Below are 22990 nucleotides of genomic sequence, written 5' to 3'. Positions count from 1 at the left end.
CACGTCAGAACAATCTGTACATCTTACCCAGCCGGTCACGATCATTAATCCCATCCTGCAGCTTGGGGAAACCAAGGCACAGAGCGGCAAAACAACGCCCCTGCGCTCACCCACTGGCACTGCGGAAGTAATTCGGACGCTGGAACAAAGGCGGAGGCCGGGCTAAGCCGTGGCAAGCGAAGAGTTACAGGCCCCAGCCACTTCAAGAGACGCCGGCGAAACCAAACCACACGGGAGCTTTGGCTGCCGCTTCTTAGAAAATTTAATGGATAAAATGTAAATGCTGCACGCGGGACCACGGGCGGTTTCCCTGAGACGTTGGTGGCTGGCCACCGCTTTCAGGAAGTGGCCACCGGTTTGGGGCAACGTGCGGTTGAAAAGCCACGACTGGTTTCCAGAACCACCGAGCACTCGCGATTCGGTGGAGCTGGGGGGGGGGAGGGGCGCGGGGGTGGTCTCAGGGTGGGTCTAGAGTTAGGAGTCCTGAAGTTAAGCCACCTCCACCGCCAAAATAGTCAGTGGCCACTTCTTTAAAGTTGTGAGCCCACGTTTTCAAGCCCACTAAAGAGATCGTCACTCCCCAATCAAGTCCTGGGGGGAGAAATGCCCCAGTGTCCCCTACTGGGGAAATCACAGGGGTTCATTTCCCGACCTCTCCTGCAGGCACTGTGCTGAGTTGGCCGCAGGCCGACCTGCTCCACCCCAGAGTCGCCAGCCTGAGTTGCCAGTGGTGGCTACAGGATAATGCAGGTGTCAGTGTTGCGTGGCGGCGAGTGGGCCAGTGGGGCGGAGGGGATCTCGCCCCACGGGCCCGGCCGGGTCCTCCCTGCAGAGGGGACCAGCTGTGTCGGACTGCAGCGCCGCAAGGGGTCAACAGGAGAGCCAACATCTCCACCTGGCCCAGTCTCTGGCCAGCCCTGCTCGGGGGTCGCTAAGACACTGGCATCTGGAGGTGGGAGGGGATCCGGGGCCACCACTGGGAGCTGCTTAGCAGGGGAGATGGCCTGGCCCGTGGATGGATCTGCAGGGATCGGGCCCACAGGGGATCTCACAGCTGCTGACGTGCCCTGGTTCTGACCCAGGGCTTTAAGGACCGGCTGTGCCCGAGGGGCATCCCCAGCCCAGGGGTGGTCTTGGAAGGGAGGCACCAGTTGGACCCGCTTGAGCCGGGCCTGGGATGGCCCCAGTGCCTCTGGGCACAGGGAAGGCGGCTCTGGGCCTGCAGTAGGGGCCGGGGGGACCTCCTGGGGAGGAGGGTACACGACCGGCCGAGCAGCAGCACCGGGATCACCCGGGGCGGGGGGAGACTCTGCCCCAACCTTGAACCACGAGCTGCTGCCCGGCCCCGATGCTGGGAGAACCACGGGGGCACTGGGCACCAAGTTGGGTAACTCCCAGCTGGCTTCAGGTCTGGCGGCTTCTGGGCGCTGAAGGGCCTGGGAGCTCGGCCCCGGTCTTGGATCCATGAAGGTGGGAGGGGGCTTGACTGGGACTTTGGGGTCCCCAGCTCGGTCAGGAGCTGTGAGGACCGGAGGGATCTCGGCCAGGGTGGGAAGGGGCTTAGCTGGGGTGTCGGGGTCCCCAGTCAGGGTGGGAGCTGCAGGCAGGGGAGGGGGCTCAGTTGGAGTGTTGGGGTCCCCAGTCAGGGTGGGAGCTGGGGGGATCTTGGCCAGAGTGGAACAGGGCTTGGCAGGAACATGGGAGTCCCCAGCTGGATCAGAAACAGCAGGGGCAGGACGGGGGTCAGATGGGTCGTCGGGGTCCCCAGCCAGGGCAGCAGCTTCTTGCGGGATCCACAGGGCAAGACCTTGAAAAACAAACCCAGTTAAATCCCACTGACAGTGGAGCAGAGCCAACCCAGCGGGTCTGACCCAGTGCCACCTCCAAGGCTGAACCACATCCCTGCCCCTGCCCGCAGGGTTTGGGCCTGCCAAGCTCAGCGCTAGACGGTGCTTGGGCTGGCAGGGGAGCTCCCTCAACCGGCAGCGGTTGGAGGCTTTTATCCTCTGAGCTGGACCAACCAGCAGGGGGGGGACAGAGTCCTGCCCCGCCATCGATGCGCTGCCTGCCCAGTGCATTCTGGGAAATGCCCAGCGTGCCTCAGACAGTGGGGTGCAACGCAGCACCAGCAATGCATGCTGGGAAACGTCCCGCCCTGCTGTGCATTATGCCCCAGTGCATTCTGGGAAGGTCTGGGCTGCTCTGGGGTGGGCCACACAGTGAGCGGCACCAGCAGGGCATTGTGGGAGATGTCCCGCCACAGGGAGAGCTGAGGAGGAGGAGGACTGGCCGAGCCAGTCACAAAATGACAGAGTGGCCCAGCCTGACTCCCCCCGCAATCACACACCCCTTGTGGGGGACCCAGCCCAGCCCCTCAATATCCCCCCCGCACCATGCAAGGCAGCTGCCCCCCCGTTACGTACCAGGCTCTCCCCCGGGGGGTCCGTTGGGGTCCACTGGCAGCAGCAGCATCTGCACCCCGCAGCCCTGCATCCGCACCACGTCGGGCATCTGCGCCAGCCGCTGCTTGGTGGAGGCCGTGCGGCCCAGGGGCAGCGGGTGCTGGTGGGCAGCGCTGTATGCGGCACGGAACTGGAAGAGGGACATGCCCCCGGGGTGTCCGGCAAGGATGGCCCCCACCTTCTGCTTCAGCTCCCTCAGGTCCTCAGGGGGCTGGGCCCCAGACTCCTGGGTCCCCTCCTCTGCTCGCAGGGCCAAGGGGGCGCTGGCAGGCCTGGCCTTGGACTCCTGGGTCCCCTCCTCTGCTCGCAGGGCCAAGGGGGCGCTGGCAGGCCTGGCCCCGGACTCCTGGGTCCCCTCCTCTGCTCGCAGGGCCAAGGGGGCGCTGGCAGGCCTGGCCCCGGACTCCTGGGTCCCCTCCTCTGCTCGCAGGGCCAAGGGGGCGCTGGCAGGCCTGGCCCCGGACTCCTGGGTCCCCTCCTCTGCTCGCAGGGCCAAGGGGGCGCTGGCAGGCCTGGCCCCGGACTCCTGGGTCCCCTCCTCTGCTCGCAGGGCCAAGGGGGCGCTGGCAGGCCTGGCCCCGGACTCCTGGGTCCCCTCCTCTGCTCGCAGGGCCAAGGGGGCGCTGGCAGGCCTGGCCCCGGACTCCTGGGTCCCCTCCTCTGCTCGCAGGGCCAAGGGGGCGCTGGCAGGCCTGGCCCCGGACTCCTGGGTCCCCTCCTCTGCTCGCAGGGCCAAGGGGGCGCTGGCAGGCCTGGCCCCGGACTCCTGGGTCCCCTCCTCTGCTCGCAGGGCCAAGGGGGCGCTGGCAGGCCTGGCCCCGGACTCCTGGGTCCCCTCCTCTGCTCGCAGGGCCAAGGGGGCGCTGGCAGGCCTGGCCCCGGACTTCTGGGTCCCCTCCTCTGCTCTCAGGCCTGAGCAGGCGCCAGTGGGCCGGGGTGGGCTCAGTAACCAGGCTGGGAGGCGGGCGTTGGCCCTTGGGGATTTTCCCAGCTTGCCCAGGACAGCAGGGGCGCGGAAGGGCTCCCGGCCTGAGGGCAGGCTGGGAAGCAAAGGCCGGTTGGTGGTAGCACTGGGCAGCCGAGGGTTGAGGCAGTCGGTGGCAGGTGGGGCCGGGTGCACTGCAGCATTCGTTGGGAGGAGGCACCTCTTGGAGCCGGGCAGAGGGCGGACACTGTCAGGGGGCAAAGATCCAGAGCCTTTCTTCTGCCCTGGGGGGGTGGGGGGGTGGAAAAGTGCCATCAGGTCAGGGTGGGTAACAGGCACATGGCATCCCCCAGCATGCACGGCAGCTACCGCTCTGCCTGCATCCCGCTCCGGACCTGCCTGGACTTTTCCCACAATGCACTGGAGCAAAGGCAGGTATACGCCATGGGTGGGTGTGGGGAGCCCCGCAGCCTGCCCCACAGCCGGGGAGACAGACAATAAGGAATCCAGGTCTCAGCTACCCCTGATGGCCCCATGGACAGCTAGGGGCGGGGCTCTGGCCTGTGGAATGGAGTTCTGACTGCTGGTCCAGGGGGAGCCAGGACTCCTGGGTTCTCTCCCTGGCTCCGGGAGGGGAGTGGGGGCCTAGTGGTTTGAGCAGGGAGGGGAGGGGCGGGGAGCCAGGACTCCTGGGTTCTGTTCCCAGCTCCTTGTCCCGTCCCCTCCACTGTCCCGTCGTACCTGTCCCCAGCCAGACGATACAATTCTCCCCCTTCTCCGCCTGCCTGTGCTGCAGTGTGGGCAGGCGCCTCTGCAGGAATCCCAGCACGTCCTCCTCGCCCTGGGAGCTGACAAACCGCTTCAGATCCAGCCCATGTCTCTCCAGCAGCACCTCCTGCACCTCCTGCAGCCGCAGGCCAGACTGGTATGGGCATAGCAGGCCCTTGAGCAGCATCAGGACCTCAGTCTCGCCTGCACAGAGGACGAGAGAAGAAAGAGCGCCAGGGTCAGGGATGGGGAATGGGGCTTTTTCCCCTCTAGGGGGCGCCAGCTCCCATCCAGCGCAAGGGCAGGGACTGGCTGGCTCCAGGGAACCAGGAAGGGATGAATCCGAGTTTCTCATGTCCTAGGGTAGGAGGGGGAAACCAGCTACACCCCACTGCTTCCAGCACACAGGCTACAATTCCCCTACCCTCCACTAGGGGGCAGCCCCTACACACCCTCTCACTGGCCGATGGCTATTCCTTGGATTCTGGCCCATTCGGATCTGCACCCCCTCTCCAACCCCAATCCCTGGGATCTGGGGTGATCGGTTTGGCCCACCATACACACCCATGTGGGGAGCGTCGCCCGATCCTATTCAACGTTAACAATACTTTTACCGATGGCCAGTTGATCCGGCAGGAATAAGGTTCTTGTCCCAGAACCAGGCTAATACCACGGAGTTTGATACCGTGGCGGGAACCTCGGAGTGTCTGGCAAGGACACTCGCACCAGGGGAAAAGCAAAGCCATGGCGATTTTGATTAAGATCGGTAATAAAGCCAGAAAAGCTCATAACGAGATAGGAACAATACACTATTGGGGATACCTGGAGTATCATACTCCTAGATCTGCATGCTCACACCCTTCCTCAAGGGCATGGAGAGCAGAGACAAAGGTCTGATGGTCCAGGTTCCTCAACGCTCAAGAAGGACAGCAGATAACATCAGAGCTGAAGGCCCAAGAGACGGCTAGCTAGCCCCCTCCACATGGTGGTTGGCCCTATTACAGGGCCCGAGCACTATCATGAATAACCCTTCGAGGGGTTGTGAGTGCTTTGGGGGACAGGATTAAAATTCAAAATGATCTGGACAAACAGGAGAAATGGTCTGAAGTAAACAGGATGAAATTCAATTAGGACAAATGCAAAGTGCTCCACTTAGGAGGAGCAATCAGTTGCACACATACAGAATGGGAAATGACGGCCTAGGAAGGAGTACTGCGGGAAGGGGTCTGGGGGTCAGAATGGATCACAAGCTAAATACAAGTCAACAGTGTCACATTGTTGCAAAAAAAGCGAACATCTTTCTGGGCTGTATTAGCGGGAGTGTCGTAAGCAAGACACGAGAAGTGATTCTTCCGCTCTGCTCCGCGCTGATTCGGCCTCAACTGGAGCATGGTGTCCAGTTCTGGGCGCCACATTTCAGGAAAGATGTGGACGAACTGGACAAAGTCCAAAGAAGAGCAACAAAAATGATGAAAGGTCTAGAAAACATGAGCTACGAGAGAAGATTGAAAAAAACACGGGTTTGTTTAGTCTGGAGAAGAGAAGTCAGAGGGGACGTGATAACAGTTTTCAAGTCCATAAAAGGTTGTTACAAGAAGGAGGGAGAAAATTCTCGTTAACCTCTGAGGATAGGACCAGAAGCAATGGGCTTAAATTGCAGCAAGTGGGGGTTAGGCTGGACATTAACCACTGACAGGAAGTTTTTCCTAAACACTGGAATAAGTTGCCCAGGGAGGTTGTGGAATCTTCATCACTGGGGATTTTTAAGAGCAGGTCGGACAAACCCCTGTCAGGGATGGTCTAGATAATCCTTAGTCCTGCCATGCGTGCAGGGGACTGGACAAGATGCCCTCTCGAGATCCCTTCCAGGTCTATGATTCATTCGAGTACTCGGCCTTCTGGGCCAAAATCGAACTTCCTCACCCTTTTCATCGGGTGTACTTATCCAATAGGTAGGGCCCTACCAAATTCATGGCCATGAAGAACGTGTCACGGACCGTGAAATCAGACCTTGCCTGTGAAATCTGGCAAGGGGAGGGACAGGGCTGATAGCATTTTAACTCATCAGCGCACCCCGGGTCCAACGGGTTTTGTGGTTACCACTTCCCTGTTCCTGCCACGGCGGTTTAGAGTCCAAGGTCCCCAAAACCGAAGGGCAAGTGTGGGGCCATTTCTCTATGGATACAGGCCTGTAGGTTGCAGGTGAATATAACAAAGGCAACGCAGCCCTTTGGGCTACTCCTCCCCGCCCCAACCCAGCACAGCCCCCTCACTTCTCTCTAAGGTGCCCAGACATCCCAATATTAGGGGCTTTACCCTCCCCCCCAAAAAAAATCTCCTGATTTTCCACATTTGATCACCTTACCTCTCTCCGGCACGGCAGCAGGTTCTGGGTCCCGCTCCCCGGCCTCCCAGCTGACGGCCACCCCTTGCTCTGGGGGGATGCCGGCAGCTGCTTCCCCGGGTCAGGAAGCTGCGTGGGGATGCAGGGACCCTGGAGAGGGCAGAATGGGGCCCTCACTGGCCACCCGGAACCCTAACATGCCAGCCACGCCCCTGGCCTGCCAGGGGTCGTCTTGGGGACAGGTGAAGGGGTGAGAGTGTAAGGAGAAGGCCTTCGTCTGCCGCCAGATTAAAAGAGCAGCCGAGCAGCAGCCATTAGCTGAGAAGCAGGAAGTCAAATCCTCAGTTTCCATCTACAGGACATTCAAACAATGTCATACCAGGCTGCTAAGACGGAGACCCCGGCCTAATGGCCCCCACTGTCGCCAGATAAAGAAACAGATCTTGAGATGGTTAAAGAAAACGGAGTTTGACAGCGTCTTGTCTGGCAAGAAATCACTTCTCAATAGCTGTGGTTGTGAACTCCTCATTTCGTTATTGTTCTGTCATTATGGTCCCCACTTCCCTATTGTTTGTCTGTGTGGTCTGTCTGTTTCTCTCTGCTACATAATTAATTTTGCTGGGTGTAAATTAATTAAAGTGGTGGGGTAGGATTGGTTAGAGAATTTGGTTAGACTATGTTAGGATTGGTTAGATAGATTTCAGTATAACGATTGGTTAAGATATAGCTAAGCAGGGCTCGAGTTTCACTGTATAAACTGGGGTCCAAAAGGAAGTTCTTTGGGAACCAACTCCAGGACACAGCCCCAGAGATCAGAGCTGCCAGACCTCAACGCTCTGCCAATGACACCGGGCAGAAACTGGAGCCCCCCCGATGGGCCTGATCCAGACCAGCCATCAAGAAAAGTTCCTCTGTCGTATTGGGAGTGGTGAGCACTGTATGAGTAGCGTGTGCCGTCTGGTTTTGGCGATTGTTAATAGAGGTTACGTAGGATATTACTGGGTAAAGCTCTTTCACCTGCAGAAATAGTTACACCCGGAGCCCTACGTATTGGGAAAGGGTGTGGGTACTTAAATTGACCCGGTTAGTTACACCCGGAGCCCTACGGATTGGATACGGGTAGATGCTTTTCACCTGGAGCCTTACGGCCTGGGAAAAGGTGGGGTGCCCTAATGCGTGCAGGTAACAACAGGGCAGAGTGGAGTAAGTCAGGGTCCCAGGTTGGCATCACATTTTGTGTGGGTGCCATGGGCATTTGTGGGGGGCATCTTGGGGGGACTGTCGGGGGATTCATTTTGGTGAGCCTGGCTCCGGGCCGCACTCCCTACCTCTCTGGAGCTGCACGATGCAGTTGTTGCCCCTCTCTGGGTCCCGGAGCGTGAGTCCTGGGACGTCCCCCAGGAAGGAGACCACGTCCCCGTAGCCTCTGGCCTGGCTGAAGGCCTCCAGCTTGGCTCCATACTTCCCCGCCAGCAGCTTCTTCAGGCTCTTCACCCGCATACCAAAGGGGCAGGGGGCCAGGGCGCCCCGGATCAACGCCTCCATTGCACTGGGCTTTGCCACCCACCGCTGGCCCCGCCTCTGCCTTGCTGGGCCTGCAGCGCCCAGCCCCCCCGCCTCAGCAGGCCGGGAGGGGGCAGGGGCATTAACAGCAGCATCTGATGAGGAGGGGAAAAGAAATAACACAGCCCCTATATGGAGTGAGAGCATGAGGCCCCCATGTGAGGCACAGGGCCCCCCACCCCGGGGCAGGCCCACCCATGCCTCCCCCTGCCAGGCATGGCCTCCTCACAGCCCATAACCTCAATTGTGCCTTGCAACCCCCAGCCTCCGGGCACATGCCCAGCCACGCGCTGCCCGCCCCCCACAGAATACAGCCCCCCACAGCTGTGTCCTCCCCGACCTTCCACACTGTGCATGGCCCCAGCTGCATCTCCCGCTATAGGCCTAGCTGCCTCCCCCCCCCCCGGCCGCTTGCCCCCCTACCGGCGCTCAGCTGGGCCAGGCAGGCATCACCCTTGCCCAGGTCCCCCAGCCACAGGTGGGGCAGAGCCCGGAGCAGGTGCAGGGCGTCCCCGCAGCCCCACTGACGGCTCAGCTCCTCCAGGTCCAGCCCGCGCTCGCTCCACAGCGCCTCCTTCAGCTTGCCCACCTTCAGCCCCAGCGGGAAGCGGCCCAGCACATCCCGCACACAGGCCAAGACCTCGGCCAAGTCTGCAACCAGACCGGAGGGGGAGCAGGGTGGGGGGGGAGGAGGTTGTGAGAGCCCGCGCCAGCTGAGAGCCCCCCCGCCATGGGGCAGCCTGTGGGTGCAGACCCGGCGCTGGGTGTGAGGAGCCGTTCAGCAGCCCCACAGGCCTGAGTCCTCGGGCATGCCCAGAGCAGGGGCAGGGCCCAGGAGAGCACCCCACAGGCTGGTCCCCCTCCTCACACTCCGCTGCCACTGTGTCCCCCCAGTCAACCCCTGTACCCCTGCCGTGGGCTCCCTCCATTTCCATCCCCCCAAACTCCCCACCCCACCAACCTGCTCCCTCTATCCCCAGCCCCCTCTACAGCCCCTCCACCCACCAAAATGATCCCCCCCGACAGTCCCCCCCAAGATGCCTCCCACAAATGCCCATGGTACCCACACATCTGGCCCAACCAACAAAGCCCCAAACACTCCCACAAAACAATCTCCCTCCAATGTGCCCTGCCCCATAGCCTCCCCAAGATGGGCAAGGGAATCTCTTTTATTGGACCACCCTGGAGAAAGAGACCAACCGCTGAGCCCCACAGAGCCCTTCCCCGGGGTGGCAGACAGGAGCTCAGGCTCTGGGGCGATGCAGGGGTGGCATTGGGGGTCCCTGGCTTGGGCTGAGGCTTCCCCACCCAAGCCCATGCCCCACACGCAGCGGCCTTGCTGAGAAGTCGGCTAAGCTGCTCACCGGGCATCTCCCCCGGGGCTCCCCTGGGCTCCCCGTCGGCAGGCTGCAAGGGGGGTGCAGGGGCATCGGGCGGGGGGCTGCTGCCGTGCCGGGCCGATGGGGCAGCAGGGTCTGGGGGGGGCTGTGGGGCAGGGGGCTTCACAGTGGCACCTAAAGAAGGGGAGAAGAAACAAGATCACCTCAGTGGGAGTGAAAAGACAAGTACAGCCGGCCCCCACACGTCCCCCTCCCCCCAAAGCTATCCCCACCCCCAGCTCCCCCCACCGGGCATGTCCCCTCCCCGCTCCAAGCACATCCCCCTCCCCCTCCTCTTGCCACTGGCCACATTTCCCTCCCCCCCCCCGTGAGTTCCCCCCACTGGGCATGGCCCCCTGCCCTGCAGCAGGCCCACTCATGCCTCCCCACACCCCAGGAACCCCCACTCCCTGGGCACAGGCCCACCCATGCCTCCCACACCAGGAGCAGCCTCCCCACACCCCAGGAACCCCCACTCCCTGGGCACAGGCCCAGCCATGCCCTGCCCCCTCTCCCACGGAGCAGGGCTCCCCCATAGACACGTCCTCCCCCACCTTCCACGGCCCAACTGCCTCCCACCCCTCCGGCCGCTTGCCCCCCTACCCGTGCTCAGCCGGGCCAGGCAGGCGTCGCCCTTGCCCGGGTCCCCCAGCCACAGGTGGGGCAGAGCCCGGAGCAGGTGCAGGGCGTCCCCGCAGCCCCGCTGACGGCTCAGCTCCTCCAGGTCCAGCCCGCGCTCGCTCCGCAGCGCCTCCTTCAGCTTGCCCACCTTCAGCCCCAGCGGGAAGCGGCCCAGCACATCCCGCACACAGGCCAAGACCTCGGCCAAGCCTGCAACCAGACCGGGGGGCGGGGGGGGGAGGAGGTTGTGAGAGCCCGCGCCAGCTGAGAGCCCCCCCGCCATGGGGCACCCTGTGGGTGCAGACCCGGCGCTGGGGGTGAGGGGCAGTTTGGCAGCCCCACGGGCCTGAGTCCTTGGGCATCCCCAGAGCAGGGGCAGGGCCCAGGAGAGCACCCCACAGGCTGCCCCCCGTTCCTCACAGTTCGCTGCCAGTATGTCCCCCCAGCCAATCCCTGTACCCCTGCCACGGGCTCCCTCCATCCACAGCCCCCCCCATTCCCAGCTCCCCCCCAAAGCCTCCTCATGGCACCAACCTGCTCCCTCCATCCCCAGCCCCCTGCACATCCCCCACCCCTCCAACCTGCTCCCTCCATCCCCATCGCCCCCACAACCCCCATCCTGCTCCCTCCATCCCCAGCCCCCTGCACATCCCCCCACCCCTCCAACCTCCTCCCTCCATCCCCATCTCCCCCACAACCCCCCATCCCACCAACCTGCTCCCTCCATCCCCACCCCCCCACCAACATAAACCCGACAGCCCCCCCGAAGATGCCTCCCACAAATGGCAATGATGCCACACACCTAGCCCCCACCAACACAGCCACCCCCCCCCACAATCTCCCCCCAAACGTGCCCTGCCCCAACGTGCCCCCCGAGATGGGCAAAGGAAAGAGCCCAGGCGCCAAGCCCCACAGAGCCCTTCCCTGGAGGAGCAGAGGGGAGTTCAGGCTGCAGGGTGATGTAGGGGTGGCGTTGGGGGGCCTGGCTTGGGCTGAGGTCTCCCCGCCCAGGCTCGCGCCCCACACGCAGCGGCCTTGCTGAGAAGCCGGCTAAGCTGCTCACCGGGCGTCTCCCCCGGGGCTCCCGTCGGCCCCTGGTCGGCAGACCGCGAGTGGGGGGCAGGGGCATCGGGCGGGGGGCTGCTGCTGTGCCGGGCCGATGGGGGAGCAGGGGGGGGCTGGGGGGCAGGGGGCTTCACAGCGGCACCTAAAGGAGGGGAGAAGAAACAAGACCACAACAGTGGGCGTGAAAAGACAAGTACAGCCGGCCCCCACACGTCCCCCTCCCCCCAAAGCTATCCCCACCGGACAAGACGCCTTCCCCTCCCCCAGCTCCCCACCACCGGGCACGTCCCCTCCCCTCCCCGCTCCCCCACCAAGCACATCCCCCTCCCCCAGCTCCCCCCACCAGGCACGGCCCCCTCCCCCAGCTCCCCCCACCGGGCACGGCTATCCCTCATACTGGGCACAGGCCCAGCTGTGCCGTCCTCCTTTCCTGCCACTTTTTTGGTCAAAAGAAACAGAAAAAAGGAAAAAGAAAAAGACATTTTTGTGCCCCCAAGAAGCGCGAACAGAGTCCCTTGGGTGAAGAAAACTGCAGGGAACGGAGGCTTTCATCAAACACCGGAGTGAAAAAAAAAAAACACTCGAGTTTGTCCGAAAACCCCTGAGGCCACGTCTACACTACGGGCGCCCGAGCAGCCCAGCCATGGGGCCGCGTCTGTGGCGCTGTACCCCTGCCGCACCAGTTACAGCCCCAGAACGGGGGTTTGCGGGAGGACCTCCACTCCCCGAATAATGGGAACCGCGGCCACGGGCACATTCAGCCTCCGCCTGGCCGAGTCTACACCGGGGCCGGAGCGGCGAGGCTGCGGGACTCCGGAGCGCGGCTTGTTCACACCCCCGCAGGTCATTGCTCCGTCCACCGACGTTTTACGGGTAGACCAGGCCCGAGGGAACTAAAAGTCGCCGTTTGGGAAGAAAGTGGAAGAAGAAAGGAGCCATTTTTCTCCAAAAACGCTGCGGGAAAACATTTCTTTTGTTAATAATCTGAGAGAAAACCATTGCACGTGTCAAAAAACTTGAAGGGGCGGGGGGTCATTTTCATTAAGCCAAACTGAGAAAAAAGGAGCAGCTTTTCTCAAAAAAGCAGAGCGGGGTGGGGGAATCGCTTTTGCCAAACAACATGAGGTAAAAAAGTCACTTTTGTCAAGAAAACAGATGGAAAAATGTCATTTTTGTCAAAAAAATATGGAAGGAAAAACCTCGCTTTTGTCAAAAATCAGAGAAAAAATGGCAGACGTCAAAAAAAAAAGAGTGAGGAAAAAAGTCATTTTTGTCCCCCCCCAAAAAAAAAGGGGGAGGAAGAGAGTCACTCCTGTCAAGTAAACATGAGGCAAAAAGGTCCAGATTGTCCCTAGAAAATTTCAAGTTTTCAGTGAGCTACCTCAATTTAGAAAAGTCACCACGGTGCCTCATGGGAGTTGTAGTTCAGATGCCTCGTGGCGCCCATTCTCCTCTACAGCCCAGGGTTCCTGGTCGGACTACATCTCCCACAATGCACCATGGCTTCTAGTCTTGGTGGGGGAAGGCAGTGCATGATGGCAGCAGCACAGTGCATCATGGGAGATGAAATCTCATGGGGGAGGGAGCCCAAAGGGCCATATAGTCCGTTGGGCCTCAGAGGAAGGTGCAGGATGCCCATTGGTGTTAGCAGTAGGATAACCTGCCCTCATCCTATGCAAGACCAGTTAAGCCCTGACACCTGGACCCCATCCCTCTCTCCTCACCCTTCTGAAGCTGGACAAGACACTTTTCCCCTCTCTCCAGCCCCTGCAGCCTGATCCCACGCAGTCTGGTCAGATAGTCCAGGGTGTTCAGATATCCCTGTTGCTGGCTGAACTCCTCCAAGTTCACCCCGTGCCTTTGCCACATGGCCTTCCGCAGGCTGAAGACCCGCAGGCCATTGGGGTAGGAGCCCAGGGTGCTGCAGAGTAGTGGCAGAGGGTCTGCAATGTCTGGCAAGAGAGAGACACCATGAGAGATACTGGGCAGCACAATACAGACAGGCCATTGGCCATGTTTTCCCAGCCTGCTCTGGGGCAGACAAAGTTGGCTGCACAGAAGCCATTGGCCGGATTTCCCCAGCATGCACTGGGCAGACACAGCAGGGTGCAGCAAGGCCAGTGTGCCATTGGCCACGGGCTCTCTCCCCGCTCAAGAAGGGGGCTGGGCTGGGGCAGCCCTACAAGAAACCATCTCCTCACTCACTCTTCTTAAAGGTACAGCTCAGGACACGACACTTCTCTCCCTTCTCGGGGTTCCAGAGTTCGATACCCGGCACCTCCTGCAGGAAGGACACGACTCCCTGGTACCCCCCGTCCTGGCTGAATGCCAACAGGTCCACCCCATGCTCCTTCAGCAGCCTCTTCATCAACGGTTTCACCCTCATACCCTTGCGGTGGCAGCTTAGGGTGTGAGAGACGTAGGCCAAGACTTCACCCAAGTCTGCATAGAGGGAGGGAGACAGCAGGGCTGAACAACAGGAAAGGGAGCCCCTCCAGCCCACGAGACCCCAAACCTGTGCCCTTGGAGACCACCACCCAGAGAGACAGTGTATGGACATTGGCCCTAGTGTCTACACTGATGCACTGTAGAGTTTCAAATGGGCACAAGATGGTATCGTTACGGAGGAGATATTTTGGCAGCGCGAGTGCCTCATGAAATCCCAGCTCTCCAGGCTGGACAAGCGTTGTATGGACCAACCTTTGGGTGAGAAATACCTCAGTAGACAGGGAAGGAACTTGTTAATAAACTGGAAGCTGAAGATGATGGGTTATGTTTTACTTTTCCCTGCAACTTTATGTTTGCAAACCCTTCTCTGAATCGGTCTCAAGCTCCATTAAATAAACTTCAATTTGGTTTGATTCTAGGGCCACGTCTCCATGACAAAATTCTGTTGGCACACAGCTACTGCGGTTATGTGTTGGTGGTGCGTGTCCCCACCAGGAGCGCTTGCATCCATTGTACCGTCGGCGTGGGGCTCTGTGGGACGGCTCCTGAAAGCCGGTAACATGACGTAAGCAACCCAGCGTCTACACTGACACCGTGTCGATCTAACTACATCACAGACAAGAGTCCCTCCTGCTCCCACCAGGTGGTAGCAATTCACCCAGGACACCTCAGTTAAGCCCGAAAAGTGTCAGAGAAAGCCCAAGGCCATACACTCTAGTGAGCCTCAGAGGAAGGTGCAGGATGCCCATTGGTGTGAGCAGTGGGATAACCTGCCCTCATCCTTAACCAAGACTAGTTCAGCCCTGACGCATGGACCCCATCCTTCTCTCCTCATCTGTCTGAAGCTTAACGAGACACTTGTCCCCTCTCTCCAGCCCTTGCAGCCTGATCCCACGCAGCTTGGTCAGATAGTCCAGGGTGCCCAGATATCCCTGTTGCTGGTTGAATGACTCCAGGTTCACCCCATGCCTCAGCCACATGGCCTTCCTCAGGCTGAAGACCTGCAGGCCATTGGGGTAGGAGTCCAGGGTGCTGCAGAGTAGCAGCAGGAGGCCCGCAATGTCTGGCAAGACAGAGATGCCATGAGAGATACTGGGCAGCAGGATACAGACAGGCCATTGACCAGGTTTTCCCAGCATGCACCGGGGCAGTGAGGGCTGGGCAGTAGGGTATGGACAGGCCACTGACCAGGTTTTCCCAGCATGCACTGGGGCAGCGCCTGCCTCCTTAGGGAGGGGCATGGAGGGAGCAGCCTCTGGATCCAGTCCAGCCCTCAGCCTCTCTGCTCAGCCTGTTCCAACTGGACCGAGAACCGGCAACTCACGACATGCACGATCCTGACTACCCAGGATCCTCCAAGGCGGGCAGCACCGACCTTCTCCCAGAGCCTCACCTGGATTTGTCTTGGATGTCGGGGGTCCGTCTGTGGGATCCAGGCAGGCAGCAGCCACGGGGGGCAGAGTGGGATCGGGGGCTGCGGCAGGAGGGGCGTCCATATGGGGCCCAGTCCAGAGCTCAGGCAATGGAAAACCAGCAGGATCCAGAGGTGGTGGAGTGGGGGAAAAAGCTGGAAAAAGAAGAGGAGGGAATTACCGAGGGAATTAACCTCGCTACCCTTGTGGGGAGGGAGCGCCGAGGGGCACGGCTCAGAGAGGCTCAGGCCTCAGACCTGGCCAATGAGGGGGATCCGGGCCCCATCCCTTCCCCAGCCGCTGAGTTCCAGGCCGAGTTGAGGAAAGATCCCTCCTTGCAGAAGCTCAGGGACCTGGCCGACCTCAGGGTGGGACGGACCATGAGGAGAGGCTGCCAGGAGAGGTTCCTGTGGGAGAAGGGGTTCCTGTACCGAGAATGGGCTCCCACAAAGGAAGTAGAGTCCTGTGGGATCAGGAGGCAGCTGGTGGTCCCCCAGAAAGAAACATAAGGAAGGAAGAAGATAGAAGAGAAGGGAAACAACAACAAAAAAGAGGTTTCAGAGTAACAGCCATGTCAGTCTGTATTCGCAAAAAGAAAAGGAGCACTTGTGGCACCTTAGAGACTAACCAATTTATTTGAGCACAAGCATAAGGTGCCACAAGTCCTCCTGTCCTTTTTGCGGATACCGACTAACACGGCTGCTATTCAGAAAACAAAAAAAAGTCATTTTGGTAAAAAATGAGAACGAGTTACTTTTCTCCAAGAGAAGACCCAAACCAGTCATTTCTGTCCAAATCTTCCATGACAGTGACGGCTGGGCGGTAGGGTATGGACAGGCCATTGGCCAGGTTTTCCCAGCATGCCCAGGGGCAGAGACAGCTGGGTGGTAGAATACGGACAGGCCATTGGCCAGACATGGCTGGGCAGTAGGATACGGACAAGGCTAATGTGCAGTTGGCCAGAATTTCCCAGCATGCACTGGGACACCATCTGCCTCCCTAGAGGGGAGCTGGGTGGGGAGCTCAGCCTCTGTGTCTGATCCGGCCCAGGCCGAGACACAGCGACACACAGGATCCCAGCTCCCCACAATTCCCCAGGGCAGGCAACCACGGCGACCCCCGCCCCAGACGTCACCCGGATTTATCCTTGACATCAAGCATGGCACCCTGGGATCCAGGTGGGCAGCCTGTCATGGAGTGTGGGGGAGTCCAGGCCCTGCACCCCTCTTCCTGGGATTCACTGAGACTCTCAGCCAGCCAGTAAAACAGAAGGTTTATTGGACAACAGGAACACAGTCCAAAACAGAGCTTGTGGGTACACCCAGGACCCCTCAGTCAAGTCCTTCTGGGGGAGCAGGGAGCTTAGACCCCAGCCCTGGAGTTCCCTGCGTTCCTCCACCCAGCCTCAAACTGAAAACTAAACCCCCCCAGCAGGCTCCCTCCTGCAGCCTGTCTCCACATTCCTGGGCAGAGGTGTCACCTCCCCCTCCCCCTCCTGGCTCAGGTGACAGGCTCTCAGGTCTCCCATCCCCAGGTCAACACTCCCCCCTCCCTGCTGCGTCACATCTCTCCCCCCCTTCGAGAATGAACTGAGCGGGGTCACTCTGACCAGTGACCTGGGGAAGTTCGGGGCCCCCTCTCCGGGACAGCGCGTCCGCTATCAGGTTGGCACTTCCCTTCACGCGGACCACGTCCATGTCGTAATCCTGCAGGAGCAGGCTCCATCTCAGGAGTTTGGCGTTGGCTCCTTTCATCTGGTGCAGCCAGGTCAGGGGAGAGTGGTCGGTGTAGATGGTGAAGTGTCGCCCGAAGAGATAGGGCTCTGGTTTCTTGAGGGCCCACACCATGGCCAGGCACTCCTTCTCGATGGCCGCGTAGTGTTGCTCCCGGGGTAGCAACTTCTTGCTCAGGTACACGATGGGGTGTCTCTCCCCCTTTTCATCCTCCTGCATTAACACCACCCTCAGTCCCGTGTCTGAGGCATCAGTGAACACCACAAAGGGCTTGTCAAAGTCTGGGTTTGCCAGAACTGGGCCACTGACCAGAGCCTCCTTCAGCGCCCGGAAAGCCTCCTGGCACTGCTCGGTCCAGATCACCTTGTCTGGCTTCCCCTTCTTGCATAGCTCAGTGATGGGGGTGGCCATGGCGCTAAAGTGAGGCACAAATCTTCGGTAGTATCCTGCCATCCCAATAAAGGCTTGGACCTGCTTTTTGGTGTGGGGAGCGGGCCAGACTCTGATCACCTCCACATTGGCTGGTTCCGGCTTTAGGCGGCCGCTCCCCACCTGATGGCCCAGGTAAGATACTTCAGCCATCCCCACCTTGCACTTCTCCGCTTTTACAGTCAGCCCAGCCCCCTGGAGTCGGTCCAGCACTTGTCTAACCTAGGAGACGTGGTCCTCCCAGGTCTGGCTAAAGACACAGATATCATCAATATACGCCACGGCAAAACTCTCCATCCCCCTCAGTAGCTGGTCCACCAGGCGCTGGAAGGTGGCTGGCGCTCCCTTGAGGCCGAAAGGCAGGGTCAGGAATTCATAGAGCCCCAGAGGGGTGATAAAGGCTGATTTCAGCCGGGCATCTGCATCCAGCGGCACTTGCCAGTAGCACTTTGTAAGGTCCGTGGTGGTAAGGTACCGAGCTCCTCCCAGCTTGTCTAGGAGCTCGTCAGGCCTGGGCATGGGGTAGGCATCAGATACAGTGATGGCATTGAGCTTCCGATAGTCCACACAGAACCGGACCGACCCATCCTTTTTGGGAACCAGCACCACGGGTGAGGCCCAAGGGCTGGCAGATGGCTGGATCACCCCCAAAGCCAGCATGTCCCGGACCTCTCTTTCCAGGTCCTGAGCAGTTTTCCCTCTGACTCGGAAGGGGGAGCATCTTATCAGTGGGTGAGACCGTGTCTGCACCAGGTGGACAGTCAGATTAGTGCATCCAGGCTGGTTGGAAAACAGCTGTCGGGACGGATGCAGCACCCCCCTGACCTCAGCTTGCGGGTCAGGGGTTAGCTGATGCGAGAGGGGAATTGTTTCCAGGGGGGAAACCAGCTCTGGTCCCAGGGAATAGATCTACTAAAGGGTCATCTCCCTGCTCCTCTCACTGTCCACACACGGCCACCACCACATTCCCCCTGGCATAATATGGCTTCATCATATTCACATGGTACACCCGGCGGTGGTGCGCCCGGTTCGACAGCTCCACCACATAGTTTACCTCATTGAGCTGCTTGACGACCTTGAAAGGGCCCTCCCAGGCGGCCTGTAGTTTGTTCTTTCTCATGGGGATGAGAACCATCACCTGATCCTCAGTGGCGTAGGCAGGGGCCCGTGCCATGCGGTCATACCAGACCTTCTGCTTCCTCTGGGCTCTGGCCAGATTCTCCATAGCCAGGCCCATGAGTTCAGCCAGTCTCTCTCGGAAGATCAGGCCATACTCCACCACTGACTCTCCATCGGGAGTGGCCTTCCCCTCCCACTCGTCTCTCATCAGGTCCAGGGGGCCCCTCACCCTCCTTCCATATAACAGTTTGAAAGGCAAAAATCTGGTAGACTCCTGGGGCACCTCCCTGTACGCGAACAGCAGGTGCGGTAAGTACTTGTCCCAATCCTGCGGGTGCTGGTTCATAAAGGTTTTCAGCATCATCTTTAGCGTCCCGTTAAACCTCTCCACCAGCCCATTGGACTGGGGGTGACAAGCTGAGGCCCAGTTGTGCCGGATCCCACATTTCTCCCACAAGCACCGGAGCAGGGCCGACATGAAGTTGGATCCTTGGTCTGTCAAGGCTTCCTTGGGGAACCCCACTCGGCTGAAAATGGTCAGGAGTGCATCGGCCACGGTGTCTGCTTCAGTGGAAGCTAAGGGCACTGCCTCGGGGTAGCGGGTGGCAAAATCTACCACCACCAGAATGTATTTCTTCCCTGACCGGGTCGTCTTGCTGAGAAGCCCCACAATGTCCATGGCCACCTTCTGGAAAGGCTTCTCTATGATGGGCAAAGGTCTCAAAGCCGCTTGCCCCTTGTCCCGGGCCTTCCCCACCCTCTGACAAGGGTCACAGGATCGGCAATACTGCCGGACCGTGGTAAAGACCCCGGGCCAGTAAAAGTTCTGTAGCAACCTCTGCCGGGTGCGCCGGATTCCCTGGTGCCCTGCGAGGGGGATGTCATGGGCCAGGTACAGGAGCTTGCGGCGATATTTCTGGGGGACCACCAGCTGCCTCCTGATCCCACAGGACTCTACTTCCCTTGTGGAAGCCCATTCTCGGTACAGGAACCCCTTCTCCCACAGGAACCTCTCCTGGCAGCCTCTCCTCATGGTCCGTCCCACCCTGAGGTCGGCCAGGTCCCTGAGCTTCTGCAAGGAGGGATCTTTCCTCAACTCGGCCTGGAACTCAGCGGCTGGGGAAAGGATGGGGGCCCGGTTCCCCCTCATTGGCCGGGTCTGAGGCCTGAGCCTCTCTGAGCCGTGCCCCTCGGCGCTCCCTCCCCACAAGGGTAGGGTCCTGCGCCTCCGGTGTGGTACCCTCCCCGAGGTCAGGGTGCAGTGCCCCTTGCCGGCTCTGGCTACGGGTCACAACCAGGGCGGTCTGGGGCTTGCTTGGCCAGTCCTCTAGGTCTCCCCCCATCAAAACCTCAGTGGGCAAATGGTGGTGCACCCCTACATCCTTGGGGCCCTCCTTGGCCCCCCATTTCAGGTGTACCTTGCCACAGGCACCTTAAATGGGGTCCCGCCCACCCCCGTCAGGGTCAGGTAGGTGTTGGACACCACCCGATCTGGGGTCACCACCTCGGGCCGGGCCAGCATCACCTCCACGCCCGTATCCCAGTATCCATTGACCTTCCTCCCATCCACCTCCAGGGGAACAAGGCACTCTCTCCGGAGGCACAGCCCCGCGCCCACCCTGTAAACCGAGAACCCTGAGTCCAGAGCCTCCAGCCCTTTGGCGGAGCTGGCCTGGGGTACTATTCCCTCCCGAGCTGGTGGTAAACTGGCAACCCCCCTTGCCTGAGCCGTCTGCCCCTCGTCCAACTGGGTCCCTACCCAGTTAACCCTGGGTAAGTTGGCTCTGCTCAGTCTGTCCCTGAGCCTGGGGCACTGGGTCCATACGTGGCCTCTCTGGCCACAGTGATAGCAGCTCAGGTCACGTTGGTCCCCTCAAGCAGGTCGGAGGGGCCCGACGCCAGGCGTTCCCCTTGGGAGGGGGTTCTCCCTATTTCCTCGCTGGGAGGCCCCATGGTGACTCTCTCTCTGCATCAGTGGGGGCCTGTCCTTTTGGGACTCCTCCCGGCTACCCCCTGACCGACTGTTCACAAACTCGTCGGCCAGCTGCCCTTCGTGCTGGGGGTTCTCTAGCTTTTTGTCCACCAACCACAGCCTCGGGGGGGCGGGGGGGAGGGGAGAGGAGAAAAAACAGGGAAGACCCCAAAAAAAAAAAGGGGGGGGGAAGGAGAAAGAAGGAAAAAAAGAGACTTAAAAATATCTGTGTAGTGAACTCTCCTAAATGTCTATTAAATAATGTGAAAAATGTAACTTCTCTCGTTCATAGCGTTCTAAGAAAACACCAAAGGGTATTTCTCGGCTTTCGGTGTGTCTTGCCGACGCAGCTTTCAAAGCTTGTAACAAAAACAAAAATCAGAAAGTTGGTTTGTGTCGTTTTGCTGCAGAGATAACAGGGCAAAAGCCAAATGGGTGATTCACTAGCCAGACCTATACCTCCCTCGTAAAACAGACGAGGGAGCGTGAATCGTGCTGGCCACAGAGTAACGCCAAGAGGAAAAGCCAGCATGACCCGTTGTAAGACGCAGGGAAACACACAAACGCAATGAAAACCCAGCACTCATTAAGACGAATGGTAATCGTGGAAGTAAATAAAAGAGGTACCAAGCAACGTTTTAGTCACGTAAGGGAAAAATGCATCCGTTCAAAGAATTTTACACTGGCATGTATGGAAATATATTTAAAATACGTTGGTAGAGATGGCCGTTTCAGCGATCTGCGCCTGCCTTGCGTCACAAGACACGGGGGATAAAACCTGTGGGTTTGACCAAAGGGGGCTCAAACAATGCAAGACTTGCATCTGATCGGACCGGCATCAATCGAACACTAACAGCACCAGTGACCTGCGCCCGAAGGCTAGATACTTCCTCGTCACGCCCCCCTCCTCCATCCGCTTTATTTACCTTTTATGCGTAATTAAAGTCGAAACATAGCATCATAGCGTGGTCAAATTAAAGCTCGAAACTGGTTGAGCTTAGTCATTGGTGTGGACGGTGCTTTCTGTGACCAAATGTATCACATGCCTTTTTTGCTGCCAGGATAACAGCCTCCTACTGCTACCGGCCACCGGACGGCCTGCTTCAGCTCCAGTGGCAGAGGCCTATGCTCTTGGTGCCAAAGGTCCAGAGTTTAATCCCGCCTTACCTCCCCCTGGCGTCCCCGGCTGCCCCTGGGAAGAATTGGCGAAGACCAGAGACCCTCCATCCCACAGCAAGCTGCTCTCCCACGAGCCCGGGCTCTCGGCAGCCGGGTCGCAGAGGTCCCAGGACACTGGGGAGTCGTGCCGGAGGAAGAAGGGAAGGGGCACGAAGCCTGCATGTGAGAAGCAAGAACCTCTGTGAGCCCAGAGAGGACCCCACCCCACCCGAACAAGGCAAAAGGTCCGAGCTGAGCGCAGGACTCCTGGGTTTCTCCGATTTCCCTTGGCACTCAGTGCTGACCCCAATGTCCCAGCATGGCAATAAGGGGCCTGGAGCTAGAGGAAGCAGGGTTGGGGGGCTCAGCAGGGAGCGCTCTCCCCTGGCAGGCAGAGCTGGCCCCAAGGCGGCTCTGGGAGAGGAGTGGGGGAGGCTGGGAGCCAGGACTCCTGGGTTCTATCCCCAGCTGGGGCCAGGGGAGGTGTGGTCTAGCGATACCTCCCACATCTTGGGACAGTCTTTTAGGAAACAAACCTGAAGGTTTCAGCAGGATTCTTCCCATCTTCAGGCAGTGGGGGGGGATACACAAGGGGCCCAATCCCCACCCCCTGCTCTGCCCCCCACCCAGAATACACAGAAGGCCTGATCCCCAGCCCTGCCCCCACCCCAGGATACACAGTTAAACTCCAAAAAGTCTAAACAATTATTTTATGTAAGGAGCCATTAAAAACAGACCAGAGAGAGCAACTAACCCTAAACTATATCTGTGTAACTCCCCAGGCACCGGATTGACTCCGGATTGATCCTGGGTGGGCTGAGATCAGAATCCGGCCCTGCCCCCAGTGCAGTCGGGGGTGACTCCGGATTGACCCCGTGGGCTGAGATCAGAACCCGGCCCTGCCCCCAGTGCAGTCGGGTGACTCCAGATTGACCCCGTGGGCTGAGATCAGAACCCGGCCCTGCCCCCAGTGCAGTCGGGGGTGACTCCGGATTGACCCCGGGGGGCTGAGATCAGACCCCAGCTCTGCCCCCAGTGCAGTCGGGGGTGACTCCGGATTGACTCCAGCGGGCTGAGATCAGAACCCGGCCTGTACCTGGCTCTCTCGCTGGCTGCAGGGTGCAGGGCAGGGGCGCAGAGCCCGACCTCTCGGGGTCCATCCCCGCAGCGTCTGCCCCGGGCCCAGCTCCGAATCCTCCAACCGGCCGCGCGCTTCCGATTTCGCCTCGTTCCATCCCAAATCGGGGCAGGGAGCCCCGGCCACTCCCATTGGCCGACGGGACTTTTGAAAGAGGAAGCGGTTTCCACTTGCCCCACCCCTCGCTCCTCCTCCCTGAGCTGCCCCCTCCGGCCCCCGCGCTCGGACTCCTGGGTTCTCTCGCGGGCTCTGGGAGGGGAGTGGGGGCCGGTGGTTCGAGCAGTGGGGGATGGGAGCCAGGACTCCTGGGTTCTCTTGCTGGGGGTCGCACTGACCCTTTCCCCTAAAATACTGAACTTTAGGGAAAACAAATAAATATGCACATGTACCCGTCCAAATCCTCCTCCTTTGTTTATGTAGGGTGGGGGGGAGGGTTGTTTTGTTGGGTTTGGGG

General features: G+C 59.9%; 1 protein-coding gene across 3 annotated transcripts; it reads right to left on the bottom strand.

The window, feature by feature from the left end:
* Positions 1-217: 217 nt before the first annotated feature.
* On the bottom strand, positions 218-22690 carry LOC144929729 (uncharacterized). 3 transcript variants are annotated; one of them, XM_078850174.1, is made up of 13 exons: positions 22495-22690; positions 21408-21575; positions 14969-15142; positions 13333-13569; positions 12852-13079; positions 11126-11269; positions 10045-10272; positions 9427-9576; positions 8486-8713; positions 7828-8157; positions 4129-4359; positions 2424-3671; positions 218-1807 (listed from the first exon to the last, which is right to left on the bottom strand). In XM_078850174.1, exons 1-13 carry the CDS (start codon positions 22631-22633, stop codon positions 735-737), a joined length of 4578 nt encoding a protein of 1525 aa, XP_078706300.1. In that variant the 5' UTR covers positions 22634-22690; the 3' UTR covers positions 218-734. The 3 variants fall into 3 exon arrangements, with proteins under 3 accessions (XP_078706300.1, XP_078706301.1, XP_078706302.1); XM_078850175.1 differs by lacking the exon at positions 21408-21575 and having other exon boundaries at positions 22495-22689; XM_078850176.1 differs by lacking the exon at positions 22495-22690 and having other exon boundaries at positions 219-1807; positions 21167-21493.
* Between the last annotated feature and the right edge of the window lie 300 nt (positions 22691-22990).

Source organism: Lepidochelys kempii, chromosome 23, assembly GCF_965140285.1.
Source record: "Lepidochelys kempii isolate rLepKem1 chromosome 23, rLepKem1.hap1, whole genome shotgun sequence".
NCBI classification, from domain to species: Eukaryota; Metazoa; Chordata; order Testudines; family Cheloniidae; genus Lepidochelys; species Lepidochelys kempii.
This window is presented reverse-complemented; position numbering and strand designations above follow the sequence as displayed.

What these genes read in the sequence shown, in the direction of transcription:
- LOC144929729 (XM_078850174.1), bottom strand. Translation starts at nt 22,633, where the DNA reads ATGGAACGAGGCGAAATCGGAAGCGCGCGGCCGGTTGGAGGATTCGGA. An exon ending in GCCGGGGACGCCAGGGGGAG is followed by an intron (nt 15,143 to 21,407) that starts GTAAGGCGGGAT and finishes TTCTTTTTCCAG; the next exon opens with CTTTTTCCCCCACTCCACCA. An exon ending in AGCCCCGGGGGAGACGCCCG is followed by an intron (nt 10,273 to 11,125) that starts GTGAGCAGCTTA and finishes GTCTGGTTGCAG; the next exon opens with GCTTGGCCGAGGTCTTGGCC.